We start from the raw sequence: 18,218 nt of genomic DNA, 5'->3' as shown, positions 1-18,218 counted from the left end.
TTTTACTAAAGCTCCATTCATTCACTTATATTAATATGTATACTATTCTTTATAGTAATGCTGATTTAATTTATATATCCTAAAGTGAGTGTAAAGAAAAATATTAGAACGTGATGTTTACCCCTTACAGCATTAACTCCTAACTGATCTGAATGAAAGCATCTAGTTTAACTCAGTGATCGGCTGTATCGATTGCACGTGACTCTTTTCATTAATGCTGTGTTTTGCTGCATGACTGGATTCTTGTTCTGGTTCTTCAGGAGTTTTCTATGTAAACAAGAGTTTCTCTTCTCTTTTGTCGATAAGCTCAGTGAGTCAAATTACAAAGAGCAGCCATTAAGACCTGAAGTTTTCCACACATCGGCTGGGTTGGTATTTTATTCACTTAGCTGTAAAAACTGGAACAAAGCAACAGGCTTCAGACAAAAAGATAGTGCTGTAATGTCATCACCCTAGTAGAGAAGGTCCTTGACTGAAACCTGAAGTTCACATTCAACGCCACCCTCATCCTTATCATGGTTTAAAAAAAAACAACTTATTTATCTTTTCCTTCTTTGGTCAAAGAAGCCTAAGTTCAGTGGCTACCTTAACAAGAACTAAAATTCTTTTTTACTTTTGTAAGCTTTCAACCTTTAATACAAAGGGATGTTTCTATTGAAACCTACTATACCTGATATTTTACCCACATGCTAGCTGTTTTGGCTAATAAGACATCTGAAATACACAAGTTTTCTAGGCTATTTTGGAGGTTAGCTAATAATTTTGCTACTTGCTAGATTTTTTTAGGCCAATTTGAAGTTTTCGGAGATTTTTTTTTTATTTCTTGTATTTTAGCTAATATTTTGGCCACATGCTAGCTGTTTTGGCTAATTTGACAAATACAGTACTGACTTGTTCTGGCTCTGGTCTATTTGGTCTTTAGCTAAAATTTTAGCTATATGCAGACTTTTTTTGGGCCAATTTGACATCTACTGAGATTTTTTTGTGGTTACTTTGGAGTTTAGCTTGTATTTTTGCTAGCTTTTTAGGCTGATTTTGCTTCTACTGCAGTTTTACATGCTATTTTGGATTTTAGCTAATATTTTAGCAACATGCTAGCTCTTTTGGCATCTATTCAGTTTTTTTTTTTTTTTGGCTATTTTAGCATTTAGTTGTTATAATAGGATTATGCTTGCTTTTTGGCTATTTTTGGCGTTTACTGAGGTTTATTTTGAACTGTTTTAGAGTTTAGCTACTATGTCGCTACATGCTAGCTGTTATGGCTAATTTTGCTTCTACTGAGTTTTTTTTTTTTGGGGGGGGGGGCTATTTTGGCATTTTTTGAGGTTTTTAAGGCTTTATTGTTTTAGTTTAGCTCATAGTTTATCAACAAGCTAGTTATTTTGGCATCTTTTCAGTTCATCATAGCTATTTTAGCATTTAGCTGTTGTGGTATGTCAAATGAAGTTCTGTTCATTTGTGTTGAATAAAATCTAGAAAAACTTCAATGACTCACCTCTGAGTTCGGCTCTGCACTTTCTGAGATCTTCACCCGGCACGAGTGATCGATAAACCGTGGAGCGTGGTCGTTCACATCCTTGATATGAATGGTTGCAGTTCCAGTTCCTGTCATCCCGCCCCCATCTCTGGCCTCCACAACCAGCAGATACGTCTCCACCAGCTCCCTGTCCAGACCTCCCATCCCCACAGTGATGGTCCCTGTGGTGGGGTTGATACTGAACACCTCTGAGAAGGGGGTCACCCCTGCCACATCAGTGTTGGTGGCATCAACAGTCCCTACAATCCGGTATGAAAGTACGGCATTCTGCCCCACAGCGGAGTCATCCAGGTCAGTGGCGGTCATGTCCATCACCGTTGCCCCCATTGGCGAGTTCTCTGCCACCTCCCCATGGCAGCTGAGAGCGCAGGTGAAGATGGGGGCGTTGTCGTTGATGTCCCACACATTGATGATGACATCCGTGAAGCCAGTCAGACCTTCCCCGCCCTCATCTGTTGCCAAGACAACAAAACGCCAAACAGCCCGGTCCTCTCGATCCAGCGTCTGGTGGGCGTAGATCTTTCCGGTCATCTCATCAATTATGAATTTGCTCTCTGCACCCTGGCCATGGAGGGAGTAGCGCAGTGCCTCCTGGTCAGCATCCTTGTCTGGGTCAGAAGCTGTCACCTAAAACAAAACGAGCAATAAAGTTTAGGATGGAAATTCTGCTGATTTGGAACATTACTTTGACTGCAAGTCTCTTTGTAGTTCAGAAACTCTTGCAGAAAATGTGATTTTTCCATCTCCAGCCCTCCCCTCTTCCTCTGGTGCACCTTTATCTCTTTTACACTCAACTGTAGCAAATTACAGTCTAAGCAAAGGTGCTTCAACTTAGCAGTAAGCGTAGGGCGATGAAAAACCCAGTTTATGGGCTTTTATGGAGTGCTCTTACTAGAAAATACCTCTCAAAGGTTTGGACAAAAACAGGAGCTTTTTTAGGGAAGCTGGTGGCTTTTGATGCTTGATTTGTCTCTATGGGAGAGTTTTTCTTTTTATGACTTCTATGGTGGGAATTAATAATCAAGGTAAACTTTAATAATTTAACTTAAAACAACCCACACTATTTTTTGTACTTTACATGGTTACAAAATATTTACAAATATTTACAAATGCTTTTTTAACGTTGGTGTGAATCCACTCATGGATGTGTGAGGCGACCTTCTGTCATCCATTTCTGTCTGTGAAACTAATTTGACTTAATTAAAACAAATCCTGGGTTGCTGTTAAGTAGAGTCATGCAGAAAGCAGCCAGAGTATTTTTGTGGCAGTCAAATGTGTGCAGATTGTAATAAAAACTTGAACATGGAATGAAAGTTGATGAAATGTTTTTAAATAAAAAGAGGATTCAAATAGACAAAATGAGTGGATGGTACCTGGAGTACAAAGACGGGGGAACCGTCCATCTCCTCTGTCACGCTGCCGTAGTATTCGTTGACCGTGAACACCGGAGCCTCGTCGTTTTTGTTGACCACGTTGACCGTCACTGTTGTGTAATCTTCCAACTTCCCATCTGAGGCCAGGACGTGAAGCTTGTACCTGGAGAGAAATGCAAGTTCTGAGGGTTTTCCAAACAAATTTTTTTATTCTATCCTTATCTGCTTTCTGACAACCTGTTCAATGAACCTGTGAGTTAAGGCCATGTCACACCACTGCTTTGTACAAACATTTTACAAATGTTCCCTGTAAGAAAATTGGTCATTCGTGGAAAAAGTTGTGGTCTTGATAAAAAAAATTTTCACAACTGAACCACATTAAAGCCACAGAAGGCATATGAATAAACGAAGCAAAGATCGGATAGATCCACACGTCATTGAATTTCTTCACTTGGACATTCAGAGCACTGGGAGGAAACCACAGTGTCAGCACCATAGAGAGCAGCCACCGCTGGCCCTCACAGTACTTTGTTTTCTGGTGTATTCAGACTGGAAAAGTCCATTGGTTCAGATCGAGTGCACTTATTTGCTCTGGATTGAGTCCTGAAAATTGCATTTGGTCTGTATTCGGACATGCGTCTATTGGAGATTTCTGCGGGGCGGCCGTGGTGCAGTGGTAGGGAAGTCGACTCCTGATCAGAAGTGAGCGGGTTCGACTCCCGCCTTGCCCGCCCATGTGTCGAAGTGTCCTTGGGCAAGACACTGAACCCCAAATTGCCTCTGGTGGGAGGTTGGCGCCAGTGTTCGGCAGCGGAGCCACCACCAGTGTATGAATGTGTGTGTGAATGGGTGAATGGGTCTGTGACTGTGAAGCGCTTTGGGCCCTCGAAGGAGGGTAGAAAGCGCTATACAAGTATACGCCATTTACCATTTACCATTCATACAAAACTTTGTAAAGAAACCCACGTGACTAAAGCTCTCTTAAGTCATTGGTTAACAGTTACGGTGGTGGGTCAAAACCAAAAGAGGGGCTGCGGTTTGCAAATCCTTGCAAGGTTTTTTAACATATTCAAACTTTTTATTTCACTGATCAGTTTTGAGCGTCTGTATGAAGACCAGGTTTAACACCTTTTTCTGCTACTTTGGTAGAACAGAGGAATGCTGCAAGACGGTTACTAGCTAAGAGTTTGAGCTATGCTAATAAGTGTTTATGACATAGATTGTCGGTAAAACAGTAAAAATCAATGTGGATCTCGTTACAAGTTGCTTTAATGAGCCCAAATGCAGCACATTTTAGTGAGTTGCTGTGTTTCATTGTTGTGGTGTTATGGCATTGTTGTTGAGAGAGTTCTGTTAAAGAACTACGATGCAGCTTTTAGGTGACGTCACAGTAGCATGTAACGAAACGTAGGAAAGCATGTAGAAGGCGTTTTTTAACTGCATTGGAACAAACTTTTTAAGATATAAGGAGTTGTACTATTTTTTTCTGTTTGCTAACACGACAATTGTTGCTTTACATTTGTCCGCGGCTCATCCCGTTGCGTTATTCAGGCTACGGTGGCCGTTTTCGCCCAGTTATTTTGGTCTGGGAGCGTTTTGTATTCAGACTGAGGGATCTCAGAGCGAACCACTCTGAGATGCAATTCATCAGTGATTTGTGCAAAATCCGGTCCTTTGTAATGCATGCGTGATACACGTAATTTGTATGTTTTTCTTGCGTTCCTCATTCGTTGATGTGTGCAGATGTCCGTCGAGGGTCTCAGCTGACGGGTCTATGCGTGAATTTGGTTTTAAACTGTTCAAAATGTTTGGCCGGTTGAGAGTTATGCACTTTATGAGTAGTTCCAATGTATTTCACCCGTACAGGGTTCTTTGCGTGTTCTCTGTCTCAGTAGGGGGCGGTGTCCAGAATGCGGGTCACAAGACGATGTGCCTCTAATCGCCCATTTTCTCACGGATTTCCTCAACTGCTGCTTCAACCGAGGTTCCCCAGTCTCAGTGGAGTCCCCTCCCCGTCGGCTGGCGTCTGGTGCAGACCGGGGATCCCACTCTTTCATTAAAACAAAGCATCGTGAGGGCCCACGGCGGGTGCTGTCCATGGTGTTGACGCAATGTGATGTCCTCTCAGCGCTCTGATTGTCAAAGTGAAGACATTCAATGACGTATGGGTTTATCAGTTCTTTACGTGGTTTATTTGTACTTCTTCGTACTTAAATGACCGTTGGGGGAGATCACGCATGTATCACAAAATACCAAAATTACATACATGGATTAAAATGTGGGTAGTGGCTGTGTGACACGGCCTTTAGAAGCTTCTAGAACCCCTCCAAATGCACCAGACAAGCTCCAGGACAGCGTTGAAGTTGTAGTGATGACATTCACATTATAATGTTGGGTGGTGACATTTAAGGACAAACTCCCCGTTGTTTACTGTTTGCTACAAAAACCTTCTTCACCAAGCGATCATGGTGTCATACATCCCTCCTACGCCTGACTCCTACATCAAATCCTAAAGCTTCTAATGACCAATGCTGCCCCAAAATCTGAGCTGAACCAAGAAGACCCCCAGCCTCAGCAAACCCTCAAAGGTGTGAAGTTAAAATGAACGTGGTGTTAAACAGTAAAGGGTACAAAACATCAAATGGTCGATTCCTCAAAGTCTTCTTCATATAGAGTGTCTGCACCTTTTGATGTGTTCGTAGTCCAGAGGCTGAGCGATGAAGATAGTGCCCACCTCAGGCTCCACATCAAACTCGCCTCCGGTGTTTCCTGACGTGATTTGATAGCGAAGTTTGGCGTTTCCACCTGCAGTCAAACATAAAGATGAAGAGAATGAGAGGTCAGAAACCGATCCCAACTTTTATTTTTAACCTGATTTTACAGCTAAATGCACTTGAATGTTCTAAAAAAAAAGATGAATATTTGCCAACCTATTACCTTTTTCTTTTATACCTTCAGGCTGAGAGAGTGCTGGTCGACGTGAGCTTCTGTTAAATCAGTGTTCTTTAGTTCTGAGCTTTGGACGCTAAGCAACGTGAAAGATTTATCTGTTGGATGGAATCATTTCCTGTCTGGACTGAGTATACAGACGGTTATTGCTCTAATTTTCCTCTGTATCTTCTCATCAAAACAGTTTGCTTTCCTACATTTATTTTTGAAATTGTTCCATCACTGCCACTCACTGTGTCCTTTGACCTCCAATTAGTTTAAATTTTAACCGTAGTGAGCTCAGATGTAGATGTTATAGTGAAAGGCGGTAAAAACTACAGCAGTTTTTATTCTTTACTTTGATCTATTGTTTTAGTTGAAATCACTCCCTCTCTGACTCCAGAATACTCAGGTATTCTTACTCACTCCAGCAGAACATTAAGAAGTTCAGGTGAACATTTGTTTTTAATTCATTTGCACTTGCATACCAAAGATTGATAGTCATAAACTTGTGACTAAATTATATTAAGATTGTTTTTAATTGTCAAATGAACTCTCTAACTGTACATTGCAGTACAACCACAACATGATCACATAGACTGTGGTGCAGCCTCTGTCTACCGACGATTTCAGGATTTATCAACATTTTGTGATTAAAACATTTTCTTTTTCATCATAAAATTAGATTTTATCATTTTCTTCAGTTCACTTTTGCTCTTTAAGTTGCAAAATAGTTCTAAATGCACCATTACAGTGTTCTTAAATCACACCAGAGTTAATTTAACTTGTATAAAATACACGATTAAAAAATCTCCACCTTATGTCCTTACTATTATTTTAACAGTGACTTCATGCAAAATTTTAGATTTTTAGAAGGGAACTATTATATAATAAAATAAGGAAAAATAAGGAAAAATACAAATAATGGGCCGAATTATAAATTATACAACAATTTCTTGTTAAAACACAACATCTAACCTTTGACATTTCCCATTTAATTTAATTTGTCAAATGCAATTTTTATAGGACAAATTTGACGTTTGTGCAGTAAAATTATGATACAATTTTTTAAAAAATACTGTAATACTTAAAATACTTAAAAATACTGCAATAATTAAAAGGTAACACTATATTTTACAGTAAAACTCTGGGGACCTAAGATGCCAGGTAATTTTATAGTATTAAACTGTATTTTCTAAGAGTAAATGTTTTGCAATTTACAGCAAAAAAAAAAAAGTATGAACATTACCCAAAAAGAACTGTACGGAAAGTAACTTTTCCGTACCGTAATATTGTTTAAAGTAACACCTTATTTTTGACTACCACAGCTGCTGGTTTTTACCATAAAATTTACACTTTTTTTTGGAAAGAATTTGGATTGAAGTGATTTAATATATATATATATATATATATATATATATGTATATATATTTATATATATATATATTGACTTGATTTCTAAAAATGCCGCAAAAAATACAAACCAAAAAAAAATCAAGACTTGTACATTTTTCTTTATAGATGTATTTAAATTTAATCAAAATTGAGACCTGATTATCGTAAATGAATATGAGATAATTGTTGTCTGTTTGTGATAGCTTTAATAAAGTTTATTAACATGATATTATGATATTTGGCTTTAACATTAATGTAAAACCACAGAATTATTTTTACTGAATGATAAAAATCTGCCGTTCCATTCATCACCAGAAACTCTTTTTTTTCTCTCTTTGCTCAAAACTTTCCTCTCAAACTCACTTTATAATCTCTTTGTATTTTATCCCTGCAAAGTATTTTTAGTAATCTATTAGATGCTGATCGACAAAACTTTTCTCTCAACGCAATTACTGCTAAAGCCAAGGTCTGCATCTCAATCAGCACGGCATCCAGCCCCCCAACGTTAATATGAAAGAGAAAGGAGACGCCTCTGAGGACCAGAGGAGATTCACAGCTTATTAGTGAGATGAAAGTCAAGGAAGGAGAGGAGAGAATGCTCTAATCCACATCGTTTTGTTCCGTCTGTCTCTCTTCATTTTAAATGGGACATTTGGGATTACATACAATTGCATCTCAGATTTTTCACTCTGATTCTCTTTTTTTAATTTTCCCTACAGTATTTGTCTGAATCCTCTGAGTATAAAGAGAAACTGCCAAGACAGAGAAATTAAGCAAACAAATGAAAGGAAAACTAATGTTATTTTCCTCAACTTTCAAATTCTTTTCTCTCCCTTGATACTTAAAGTACACCAAACACTTTGTTTAGTTCAGTCTTTAACTTATTTTTACTAGAATCCTTTAAGACCTTTTATTGAAACAAATGTCAACACAAATAGTGACATTACAGGTTACATGTACTGTGCTGTCATTATCTGCAAATGCAATTCTAATTTTATTATTCTCAATAAAACTCAATTCAAAAGTTTTTCTCGTAAAACTATAAATGCAATATCGTCTGTGCAAAGAAAAAATGCAATAAAAGATAATTATATGTGACTTCATAAATCGGAAAATTCTTTATCTGCAATAAAAAAACGATTATTTGACTGTGAATTTGACTAAAAAACTGTCACGGGTCTTAGAAATACACACATATGTTGATGTGTCAAGCTGTGCAAATGAAACGTCACTTCATCCAATCTCCCTTTTTATACAGCATGCTGTCACATGTTTGTTGGTTTAGAATTCAGCTGAAAACACATTTCAGATATGTACTTAATGGTAAACTCCAGAGTCATTGAAAACTGTTTTTAAAAATTTGTTCCACAGAAAGGATTTATAAATGAGACCAATTGTTCTTTGGACATTATTGGTCAAGCAGCATTTAAGTTTTTTGCAGTAAAAACAAATTAACATTTACAAAAGTTTGGTAAACACACAAAAAACAAACATAACATTGTAAAAAAAAAAATAATAATAATACTATTCCAGTCTAACAGTGAAACATAGCGGTTTTACTCAGTTCACAAACGCTAAGTAAAGCCGAGTAATCGTAACTCCTCGTAAGGGTGGATTCGGGTTGTCGGAAATCTGTCAAACCTAAATTGTTATTGTAACAATTTATATAACTTTTTTTTAATTGATCCAATGATTCAGTTTTTAAAGTAAATGAATTTCACATTTTTCAACCCCAATGAAGGACCTGTTAGCGCTGTTCACGTGATAAGTGCTCTGAATGTTAGAAATGTAGTTCATCTGGGCGTCCTCTAGGCGTCTAACGGGGAATTTTGTATCCAACAAATTCTAAACTGCTATTGGCGTTTGGTTAAGGACCCCTCCATGTCACGTTTTGATGTTTTGGAGGTTCCCGACTCATTTGTTGACGAAATGGATGTTTATACAATCAAGAGTCTGCAACCCTGAGGACGCGGTATCAGATGCAGTACCAAACGTGAACCGTTACCGGGTAGAGTTAGGGTACCGGTACTGGACACCTCCCAAAGACCACTCTGCGTCCGGTTCCGCATCCAGTACCTGTTTGGGTCTGATATCGCATATGGCGTCCGGTGCCAGGTTAGGGTACTGGTGCATGTCGCGGTACCGGACCAGTTCTGGTGGACAGTCCGGATGTTGGGGACCTGTTATTTAATGGGAACATCCAGCACGTCATTAAACGACGAGTTGGGGACGCCTAAAGGTGACTGGGGGGGGACCTGAACCGAAGGTCAATATGTGATGAGTTGGTAGTGAGACTGTGTTGACGCATTACATGCACACTCTGTGCATGTAGCATTTGTGCACGGTCAGTAATGAGCCAGGACTCGCACCTTACTAATGAGTGTGTCATAACAGCACCGAACCACAACATCAACGGTATGTCAGAAGTGAGTGTGACTTCCACTAGTCTTACAGATAGTACACGATAATCCTACCACACACAATGGTACGTTCCATTTTCATGACGTCCCTGGCCGTATGGGCCTCAAGGGAATGGAAACACACACCTGTAGGATGTAGCCGCTCTTGTCTAAGACCCTCTACGGGCCTGGAAGACCCTTGGTACGGTTGGTGTGACTAAAGATGTATTCAGACTGGAAAATTATTTGTTCTGGACCGAGTCCGCCCAATTTGCTCTGGATTGAGTCCCGAGCTTTGCATTTAGTCTTTATTCAGACTACAGTCGAGCAGACCATCGGTTTGACCGGCTACGGTGGCCGTTATGGTCCAGTTATTTCACTCTCAGATCGCTTTGTATTCAGACTGAGGAATTTCAGAGAAACCAAAGTTCAGTCCCATTGGAAGCTAACCAAGACCACCTCTAAAAATGGGTCAGAGGGTGGTTCCTGGTTCCTGGAACACTGTTGCACTTTAAACGGACCAAATGTCTGCAGTCTGAACACACCCCAAGGAATTCATAATGAACTTCAGGCCTTCAGTCTATTCTGGATAAATGGTAAAAATGTGGAGAAATATGTAACTGTTACATTATCTTATTCTCTCTTTGTCTTTAATATTGTCTTTGGGACAGGAATAGCCAAAACAAAAGAACTTCCTGTTTAAGAATCCTAACGAAACCAAACCAACTCAAAACTTTTAATTTGTTTCCAGAGCTTAGTTAGGGATTCTGAGTCATCGTAGTTTTCCTCTGTCAATTAAGAATATTGTGGCTCTCCAATCAATATGATCTGATTAAGTGTCCTTCATGCATTCTAAATATATTCGCACTAATGAAGAATAATTAGCACATTCTCCCTGATCAGTGTTGGCCGACGCTTGGTCAATAATCCCACGAGAAATAGAAAAACTCCTGACTTTTTCAGGAAAACTGGCTCAGTTTTCTGAATCTACCACTGTGCTTGGTATATATACATTCATTTTATGTATTTATTCACACGCTCATTTTTAAAAATATAGAAGAGACGACGGAATACACTAAAAGGACTCATTTATTGTAGTCTCTGGCTTCAAAGCTGCCTAACTGGGAGTCCTGATGCACAGCAGAGGGTTCATTCAACAGCAGCTTCATACATGAAGTTTTTTTTTTTTTTTTAATGTAGTTAATTTGACCATGTACGCGAGCATTAATCAAAGAAATAGGATTTGTTCCAGACTGTAGCTCTAAGAGCTCATTTCCATCTGCAGTCCACAAGTCATACAAATGCAACAATTAGTACTAAAACATGCGATGTGATTACATAAAAGTAACAATTATTTATTAATAAAAAACAAGTGAGATTGAGAAAAAAAATATAAAACTTTTATTACATACTACACATTTAACAATGTTGACATGTCTGTTTTGTTAAAACCGTTTCAATTCCACGTCACTTCCACATTGGATATTTATTCCACTCAGTTATTGATTTCAAACCAAAAGCTGGTTGTCCTGGAGCAGTTCTTCCTTTAGGTAAACCACACTGGACGTTCATTGTGGACCTTGATGTTCTGCTCATTCGTTGTGATGTTGATCAGCAGAGCTTGTCAATGCTGGAAGAGCCGTATTAATATTTATAAAACTAAAGGACAGCTGTACATTTGCAGAGTGGATCGGGTTTTTACAGCTGGACTTTTGATGTCTGGTTAATATTTTGCTTCCATTGTTTGAATTCTGGGTGTTTGTTTCTAGACAGATTCCAGGGGCTAAATAGTTTTATTATTTGCTGGTGATAAACATGAAATATCAAATGTCAAATGAGAAGATATCACTGCATTTATGTAGATTTTGACTCTGTGGGTTGTTAATGAGTTCCTTATAGACGTAACATTTGAAAGATTGTAATTTAGTGTTTGACAGACCTTTTTTAGATGGTTCTTTGATTGATTGATTGATTGATTAATTGGTTGATGGTTGGTTAGTTTAATTTATTGGTTAATAAGATTGATTGGTAAATTGCTTGTTTGCTTACTTGTTTTTGTTTTATTGATTAGTTGCTTAATTGATTGAGTGCTTGTTTTCTTGCTTGCTTGATTGATTAGTTGATAGATTGGTTGGTTGGTTGATTGGTTAGTTAATCGCTTGCTTGCTTTTATTGATTGTTTGAGTGATTAAATGGTTAATTGATTGTTTTCTTGATTGATTTATTGGCTGGTTAATTGATTGATTGATTTTTTGATTCCTTGATTGATAACTTGTTTGCTTGCTAGGACGGTCAGTTGATCGATTAGTTGATTAACTTATCTGGTTTATTTCAAGCATACATTGTACACAAATTAGACAAAAAAAATCAAACATATATTTTTTAAATCATTACAGAAATAATAGAATGCATTGATTAGAAAAAAAGAACATAATAAAAAACAGATCTTGAAAGTTAATGTTGAAAATAATGTCAAGGTTTCTGTATTCACTTACACTTTATTTAATTCCCACTTAATATGTAATAAAATATACATTTCCTTTTTATCTCATTTTTAACAGTAAGAGTAATCATTAGAATTACACGTTGCAACAATAGGATTTAAGGCACATATTGCAGAAAATGTGTTCTAGTGAAGTTTTTCCTTTATTAAATCCATAGTTCTGCAAGTTTTTTTCTAATTGGCCCTAAAAATCTCTGAAAAGTAGGTCAAGCTGTGCTAAATGGGCCTCTGCTTCAGGGCTTCTTACCAAAGTCAGTCTGAATTCATCTGCTGCCATGTTTCCTGGGACCCAAAAGTGAAACAGAACATTCATGTTTAACTCTTCTATTGGTTGACACATACTGGAATTATTATTTACCAGCTTTTGGTCCTAATATTGTTTGTGTTTCCAGAACATCTGTGATGGACTGTCCAAACCTTTCCCTGTTAGCTCTCTGTTTCATTCTTGAAAAATGACCCAGAAACGGTTATAGGGTTGACAAAGTAGGATGATCTGAGCTCCACACTTTCCTATAAAAGGTTCTACATTCCAGCTTCCTCCCGTTCTGCTTCTGCTTTTACGGCTTCATAACCGAGAAAGGCCTTCAGCCTGATTGAACAATGAAAGCCGAGCACTTTGGCAATGAACCAGAGTTTATGAGTTTTGATTGTGGACGTATAGAACCATATAAACTCCAGCGTTCAGTCCGTTTACACACCGTTGAATGTGATAACGCTCAGATATCGTCTCACCTTCATCGCCGTCGTTGGCGCTGACTGTGACGATGGCGAAGCCGACGTCGGCGTCCTCGTCCACGTCGACCTCGTACGACGGATGTGCGAACATGGGCTTGTTGTCGTTGACGTCGCTGATGAAAACACGAACATATGCGGTGTCTGAAAAAAGCAGGAAAGTGAAGATCAAACACGGGGTTATGCTCATTCGGTGGATCTGAACGGGAACATCTGGACTCCTCGTCACATGCTGACAACTGACGATGTGCATCAATGCTGATCCACACATTTAGAACATCTTCAATCTGTTTTTGTCTACAATTCAACTCTTTTTCCAGCCTATTTCACCAGAGAAATGCAGCAGCTCTCCTTTCTGTTCGGCATCCAGCCGCAGGCAGGAATTGAGCTGGACGCACCCCGAGGGCGTCAGCAAAGGCCTCTGTAGTCGTGCAGCCCGACATACCACACTTCCTTTGATATCTTTATCAAAATGAGCATAATTTGCAATAGAGCTTCAAGATGAGATGAATTATTTAAGCCAGGACGGAAGAGCTGGTATCCAGTTGGTAGCTCACTAACGCAGCCCTCAGCGCTGAGACAAAGCCGGCTGCAGACGCCAGAGCGAGTCGGACCGGGACTCGGACAAGCAGCTGCAGCCACCGTGTCTTCACCTCCATCTCTCGTCAGCATGAGAGGCTTGCTTATCCTTGTTCTAACACTTATAGCTGGAGCCACGCCACAGCGAGCTGTGAAGTAGCACTCGTCTGCCTGTGAAAATTGTTTTATCAAAGTTCTCTCGGCTCTCTCTGATCTGCCCAGTAAAATCTGCAGAGTACACCACAGGATTTTGAAGGATTTTACTCTCATGGATTCTTCTTTTTCTCCCTCAGAAGAGTTTTATTTTTATAAAATAGGGAAAAAAAGAACATTTCAACCAAGGTCTGTGGTAAAAAGGAAAAAAAAAAAAAAAACAGTTCCAAAATATTCTTTTTCATGATATATGTTTGTGATTGTGGTTCAAAATAACCTATTGAGTGGTTCTGAACATGGAGAGGCTGTGACGATTCTGGATCAAAAGACCACATTCTTTAGGTTAAGCCAAATTTTAGCTCAAGATCCGGTTAAATCTGAAAATGCAGATGCAGTGGAGACAGATTATGTTCAAAGGAGCGCTCAGAATCGTTCTCCAAAGAGTTCCCATGGATGAAAGAAACCAGAGAACTCCAGACACGAAACAGAATATGTTTGGAGCTCCTCTTGTCTGGATCATGGAACTTTGAGTTAAAAAAGAGGCTTTGAACTTCTTCCACTAATAAATAGAACTTAATTTGAATTCAATATGTTGCCTTTACCTGGTTTATGACATGCAGAACATATGTCTTTAAATTATTCGCTATTAACATGAAAAGTAAAGGGGTGAGGGTAAAAAATGAAAAAATGAGGGAAAATGTTGTTTTTCAAATCAAATCATACTTTATTTTCCTAAAGGAAATTAATTTTAAAATGCTTCTTGTGGCAGTTTAATGATGACATGTATATGTCCTTATTTGGGGGGCATATACAGTCTTCCCCCGCATATTCCTGGTTCATTATTTGCAGTTTCACGTATCTGCGGGTTTATTTTCAGTCATGTGATTCTTCTGGTTCGTCACAAAAACTCAAGTATGAAACGTATTTGTCCGAAGGAGATGCTGAAATGTATCTCCGCTTCCCTCCGGCAGCAGAAAATAAGAGATGATAAAAATCCTGATACGTGGAAGAAGATAAGGATCCTCAGCGATCATCCGCAGCAGGTGTGACACTCCTCGTCTGCATCATAAAGTAGTCTGCTGCACCGTCTTTTGTTCTGAATAATTAAAAAAACAAACTCTTTATGTTGAGCAATATTCCAATTTCCTTTGATAAATATTTTACAAAGCACGATCGGAGTGTTTGTGGTGAGTGTGGAATGATAACAGGAACTCTTTGGCTGTGGGGGTGAGGTTGAGACTGGGACGGGGGAGGGGTTCTCCGTATTTGCGGCATTCCAGAATGACCCAACCCCCGCAAAAAGGCGGAAATACTGTACAGAAAATTAGCTTAAAATTGCATTAATTAGTAATTCTTTATGTAAATAATTGTGAATCAGAAACAGATGAAAAAAACTGTTTGATTGAGAGCTTTTTTGTGACGTAGAAAATACGGTGGGCGGGCCACACGCTCCCTTTGATGCATCTACAGGAAGACAGATAGATCCATGAACCTCTTGGATTTCCTGAGCTGGAATCTGAAGCTAAACTGTACGGCTGGATAACTCCGGTATCGCTCGCCACTTCTGATGCACCGCTAATGTTAGCTCGAGGGTATAAGGGGCTGTAAGCTAACAAAGAACTCTCAGCAACGTGGAGAGAAGGGGGTGGGGTTCTCAACGCCAACAGTCCCACCCACAACTCACAGGCAAATTTCCAATGAACTCCTGCCGCTCTGCAGAAACTCTGTCCTAGAAAATGATTAAAAAATATATATTTTGGCAAAAACTTTGAAAACAGATGAAAAGATAATCGAAGTGGGACTTCAATTGATTGAAAAGGATCGGGAAACAACTATTTTCCCTTTAAACTGTTTAACTTTTGAAAGTTGCTTTCTGTCCAGCCTTTAAATGCAAAAAGCAGCTTTGTGATTGGTTAATTAGATGTGTGTGCTCATCTAAAAAAAGTTCTCATTAGAATGTGTCCACCTCTAAAAGTGTGTCAAGAATCACTTCTGACATGTATAACTCTTCCATGCTTGGGTTAGTGTGAAAAGAATGTTTTAATTGAGTTTTTATCCGTCTAACTACAGAAACGTTTTTGTTTCACCTCAGGGAAGGTGGAGCCTCATCCAAAACTTTATTTCTTTTTATCTTTTGTATCTTTTTTTTCCAAAAAAAAGGTATTTTTATTGTTGTGGGATTGAAGACCCTGAACAATATGAACCAGGTTTACCAACGTGGAGCAGGTCTAAGCTGCATTTATGAGTTTTGCAGCAATCTGGTTTTAGGGAGAGATTCATTTTCATGTCTGAATATGTTTTTAAAACTCTATAACAAAGAGAAAAGCTTCAATGCTTTAGTTTGAGACTGCACAGCCTGTCTGAGATTCTTGTTCTTTTATTACAATTGTTACATTACTGATTAAATGATTTTGAAAATATTAGAAAAATGATTTATTTAAAGATTTTTGGTGAGAACTTTTTATAAATGTCTGAACCGATCCCTGTGTTTTGTCTCAATATTAACCCTTTTAACTTTTTGTGGGGATACGTTCCCCTTATTTTTGTCATGAATTTTTCCCCCTCAAACAACTCTCTCTGTTCACCCATCTGTCTCGGCATCTGCTCATTTCTTTTTCCTTCTTTCTACTCTACCAGAGCATTTCATCTGGCAGCAAATGAGAGAAATAGAGAGATGGAGGAGGGGGGCCGCAGGAGTGACAGCCTGAGAGAGAAAGATTGCCCTTGGTCCTTCGGCGGAGGAAGATGAGCAGATGTGGGAAGGAAACACGAGGAGGAAAACAGAGCTTATTGCAGCCTTCAACGGAGATGTGGAGCCCTAACGAAGTCTGTACAGCAGCTGTCTGCGGCACTGCCCACCTTTATGCTGTTTTCAGCAGGAACAATCGCCACACAGAGATCTCCATTTCCAATGGAAACTCACAGCTGCAGTAAAATGCTACAAACAAAAGTTCATTTTTAGAGAATTTACTATTTACATTATTGCCAGATAATTGACCAAATCTCAGCTTTAGCACAAAACAGACTGCTTTAGTATCATTTTTGTTCCACAAAAAACATCTGTGGCACAGATTCAATGTCCTGGAGGCTGCAGAAGAGGCTAAAGTCAGAAAGACAGATGTTTGTCCATGATTGGACAACAAAGAATGCACGAGAGTTTCAGTTGCAAATGACTTGAAAATACTCAAATAACCTGGTTTCTCCTCACTAGCAGGTTGACCTCCATCAAGCTACCTTCACACGACGTACGTGTAAGCAGCCAATTCCAATAAAAAGTCCTTGTGTTTTTAGGCTTCTGCATTCAAAACTCGTTCAAATGTTCAAACATCACTGTCCAAGTTTCTACAATGCAGAAATACGTAGAAAATGGAGAGCCATTGAACAAGCATTGAAAACGTAGTCATGTGATTTATTGTTACCGTATTTTCCGGACTATAAGTCGCGTTTTTTTCATAGATTGAATGTCCCTGCGACTTATACTCCAGTGCGACTTATATACGAATTTTTAATGATGAGATATGGACCGTAAGTCTAGAGTGCCCTCTTATGGTGATCTATGCAATTACTTTATTTACTTTAGTTATCCAGACGTGACACAGAGGACGAAGAATTTAACGGATTTAGTGATATGGAGTGAGATTGCGTGCAATTAATTACAGTAAAGATACAAAGTTGATGAGTTCTTGAGTCTATAGTTAAAGAAAACTGTTATGTTGTATAAATGCTACACCTTTTAGTTTTTTTCATGATGCTAATATGTGAATATGTGTTGACACATATTCAGCCTGTTTTCTATTCACTTATGAATGTTATAACTTACCTTCCAGGATGATATAATATTGTTTTTTTCAACCAGTTTGTAAAATAAATTACTTGAAAAAAATGCGACTTATACTCCAGTGCGACTTATGTATGGTTTTTTCTTCTCCATTATGCATTTTTTGGCCCCTGCGACTTATACTCAGGTGTGACTTATAGTCCGAAAAATACGGTACTTAACCCTTGTACTCTCTAATGGGGTCCAGATGAGCCCATCCTTACAGACTTCCCTCTCCCCGGTTACCTCCTCCAGCTCCTCTGGGGGGACCCAGAGGTGTCCCCGGACCTGCTGAGAGATATAGTCTCTCCAGCGTGTCCTGGGTCTTTCCCGGGGTCTCCTCCCAGAGGGACATGCCCACAACACCTCCCCAGGAGGCATCTGGACCAGATGCCAGGGCCACCTCAACAGGTTCCTCTCAATGTGGAGGAGAAGCGGCTCTACTTCGAGCTCTCTCCGGGTGACTGAGCTTCTCAACCTATCCTCTAAGGGAGCGTCCAAACACCCTCCAGAGGAAGCTCATTTCAGCCGTTTGTACTCTGGATCTGGTTCTTTCGGTCATGACCCAGAGCTCCTGATCTTATGTGAGTACTGGAATGAAGATCGACCAGCAAACTGAGAGTTTAGCTTTCTGGCTGACTGATGGCTGGTAGGGTCTGAACGATTGCTATCCTAACCCTAAATCCTCCTGACAACCAACAATGCAAATTTGTTCTCTGAATAGGACATTTCTAAACCGGAATATCTTCCAACCATTGCATATGACTGAATGGACTTTTGGTATCTGAGGACATTTGGGGCT

The 18,218-nt window shown here is 39.2% G+C and overlaps 1 protein-coding gene across 4 annotated transcripts in view; it reads right to left on the bottom strand.

Annotated features, from left to right (window-relative positions):
* si:ch211-186j3.6 (neural-cadherin) overlaps nucleotides 1-18,218 on the bottom strand; it is a 482,505-nt gene that overhangs the window by 179,505 nt on the left and 284,782 nt on the right. For all 4 annotated transcript variants that reach the window (XM_036211377.1, XM_024294975.2, XM_036211378.1 and 1 more), the window contains 4 exons: nucleotides 12,868-13,011; nucleotides 5,595-5,715; nucleotides 2,911-3,073; nucleotides 1,496-2,164 (listed from right to left, as the gene is read on the bottom strand). In XM_036211377.1, the coding sequence (XP_036067270.1) occupies nucleotides 1,496-2,164; nucleotides 2,911-3,073; nucleotides 5,595-5,715; nucleotides 12,868-13,011 (1,097 nt within the window). The remainder of the gene's footprint in view (nucleotides 1-1,495; nucleotides 2,165-2,910; nucleotides 3,074-5,594; nucleotides 5,716-12,867; nucleotides 13,012-18,218) is intronic.

This window comes from Oryzias melastigma, linkage group LG3 (genome assembly GCF_002922805.2).
Source record: "Oryzias melastigma strain HK-1 linkage group LG3, ASM292280v2, whole genome shotgun sequence".
NCBI lineage: Eukaryota > Metazoa > Chordata > Actinopteri > Beloniformes > Adrianichthyidae > Oryzias > Oryzias melastigma.
The sequence above is the reverse complement of the archived record's forward strand: the minus strand, read 5'-3'. Positions and strand labels throughout refer to the sequence as shown.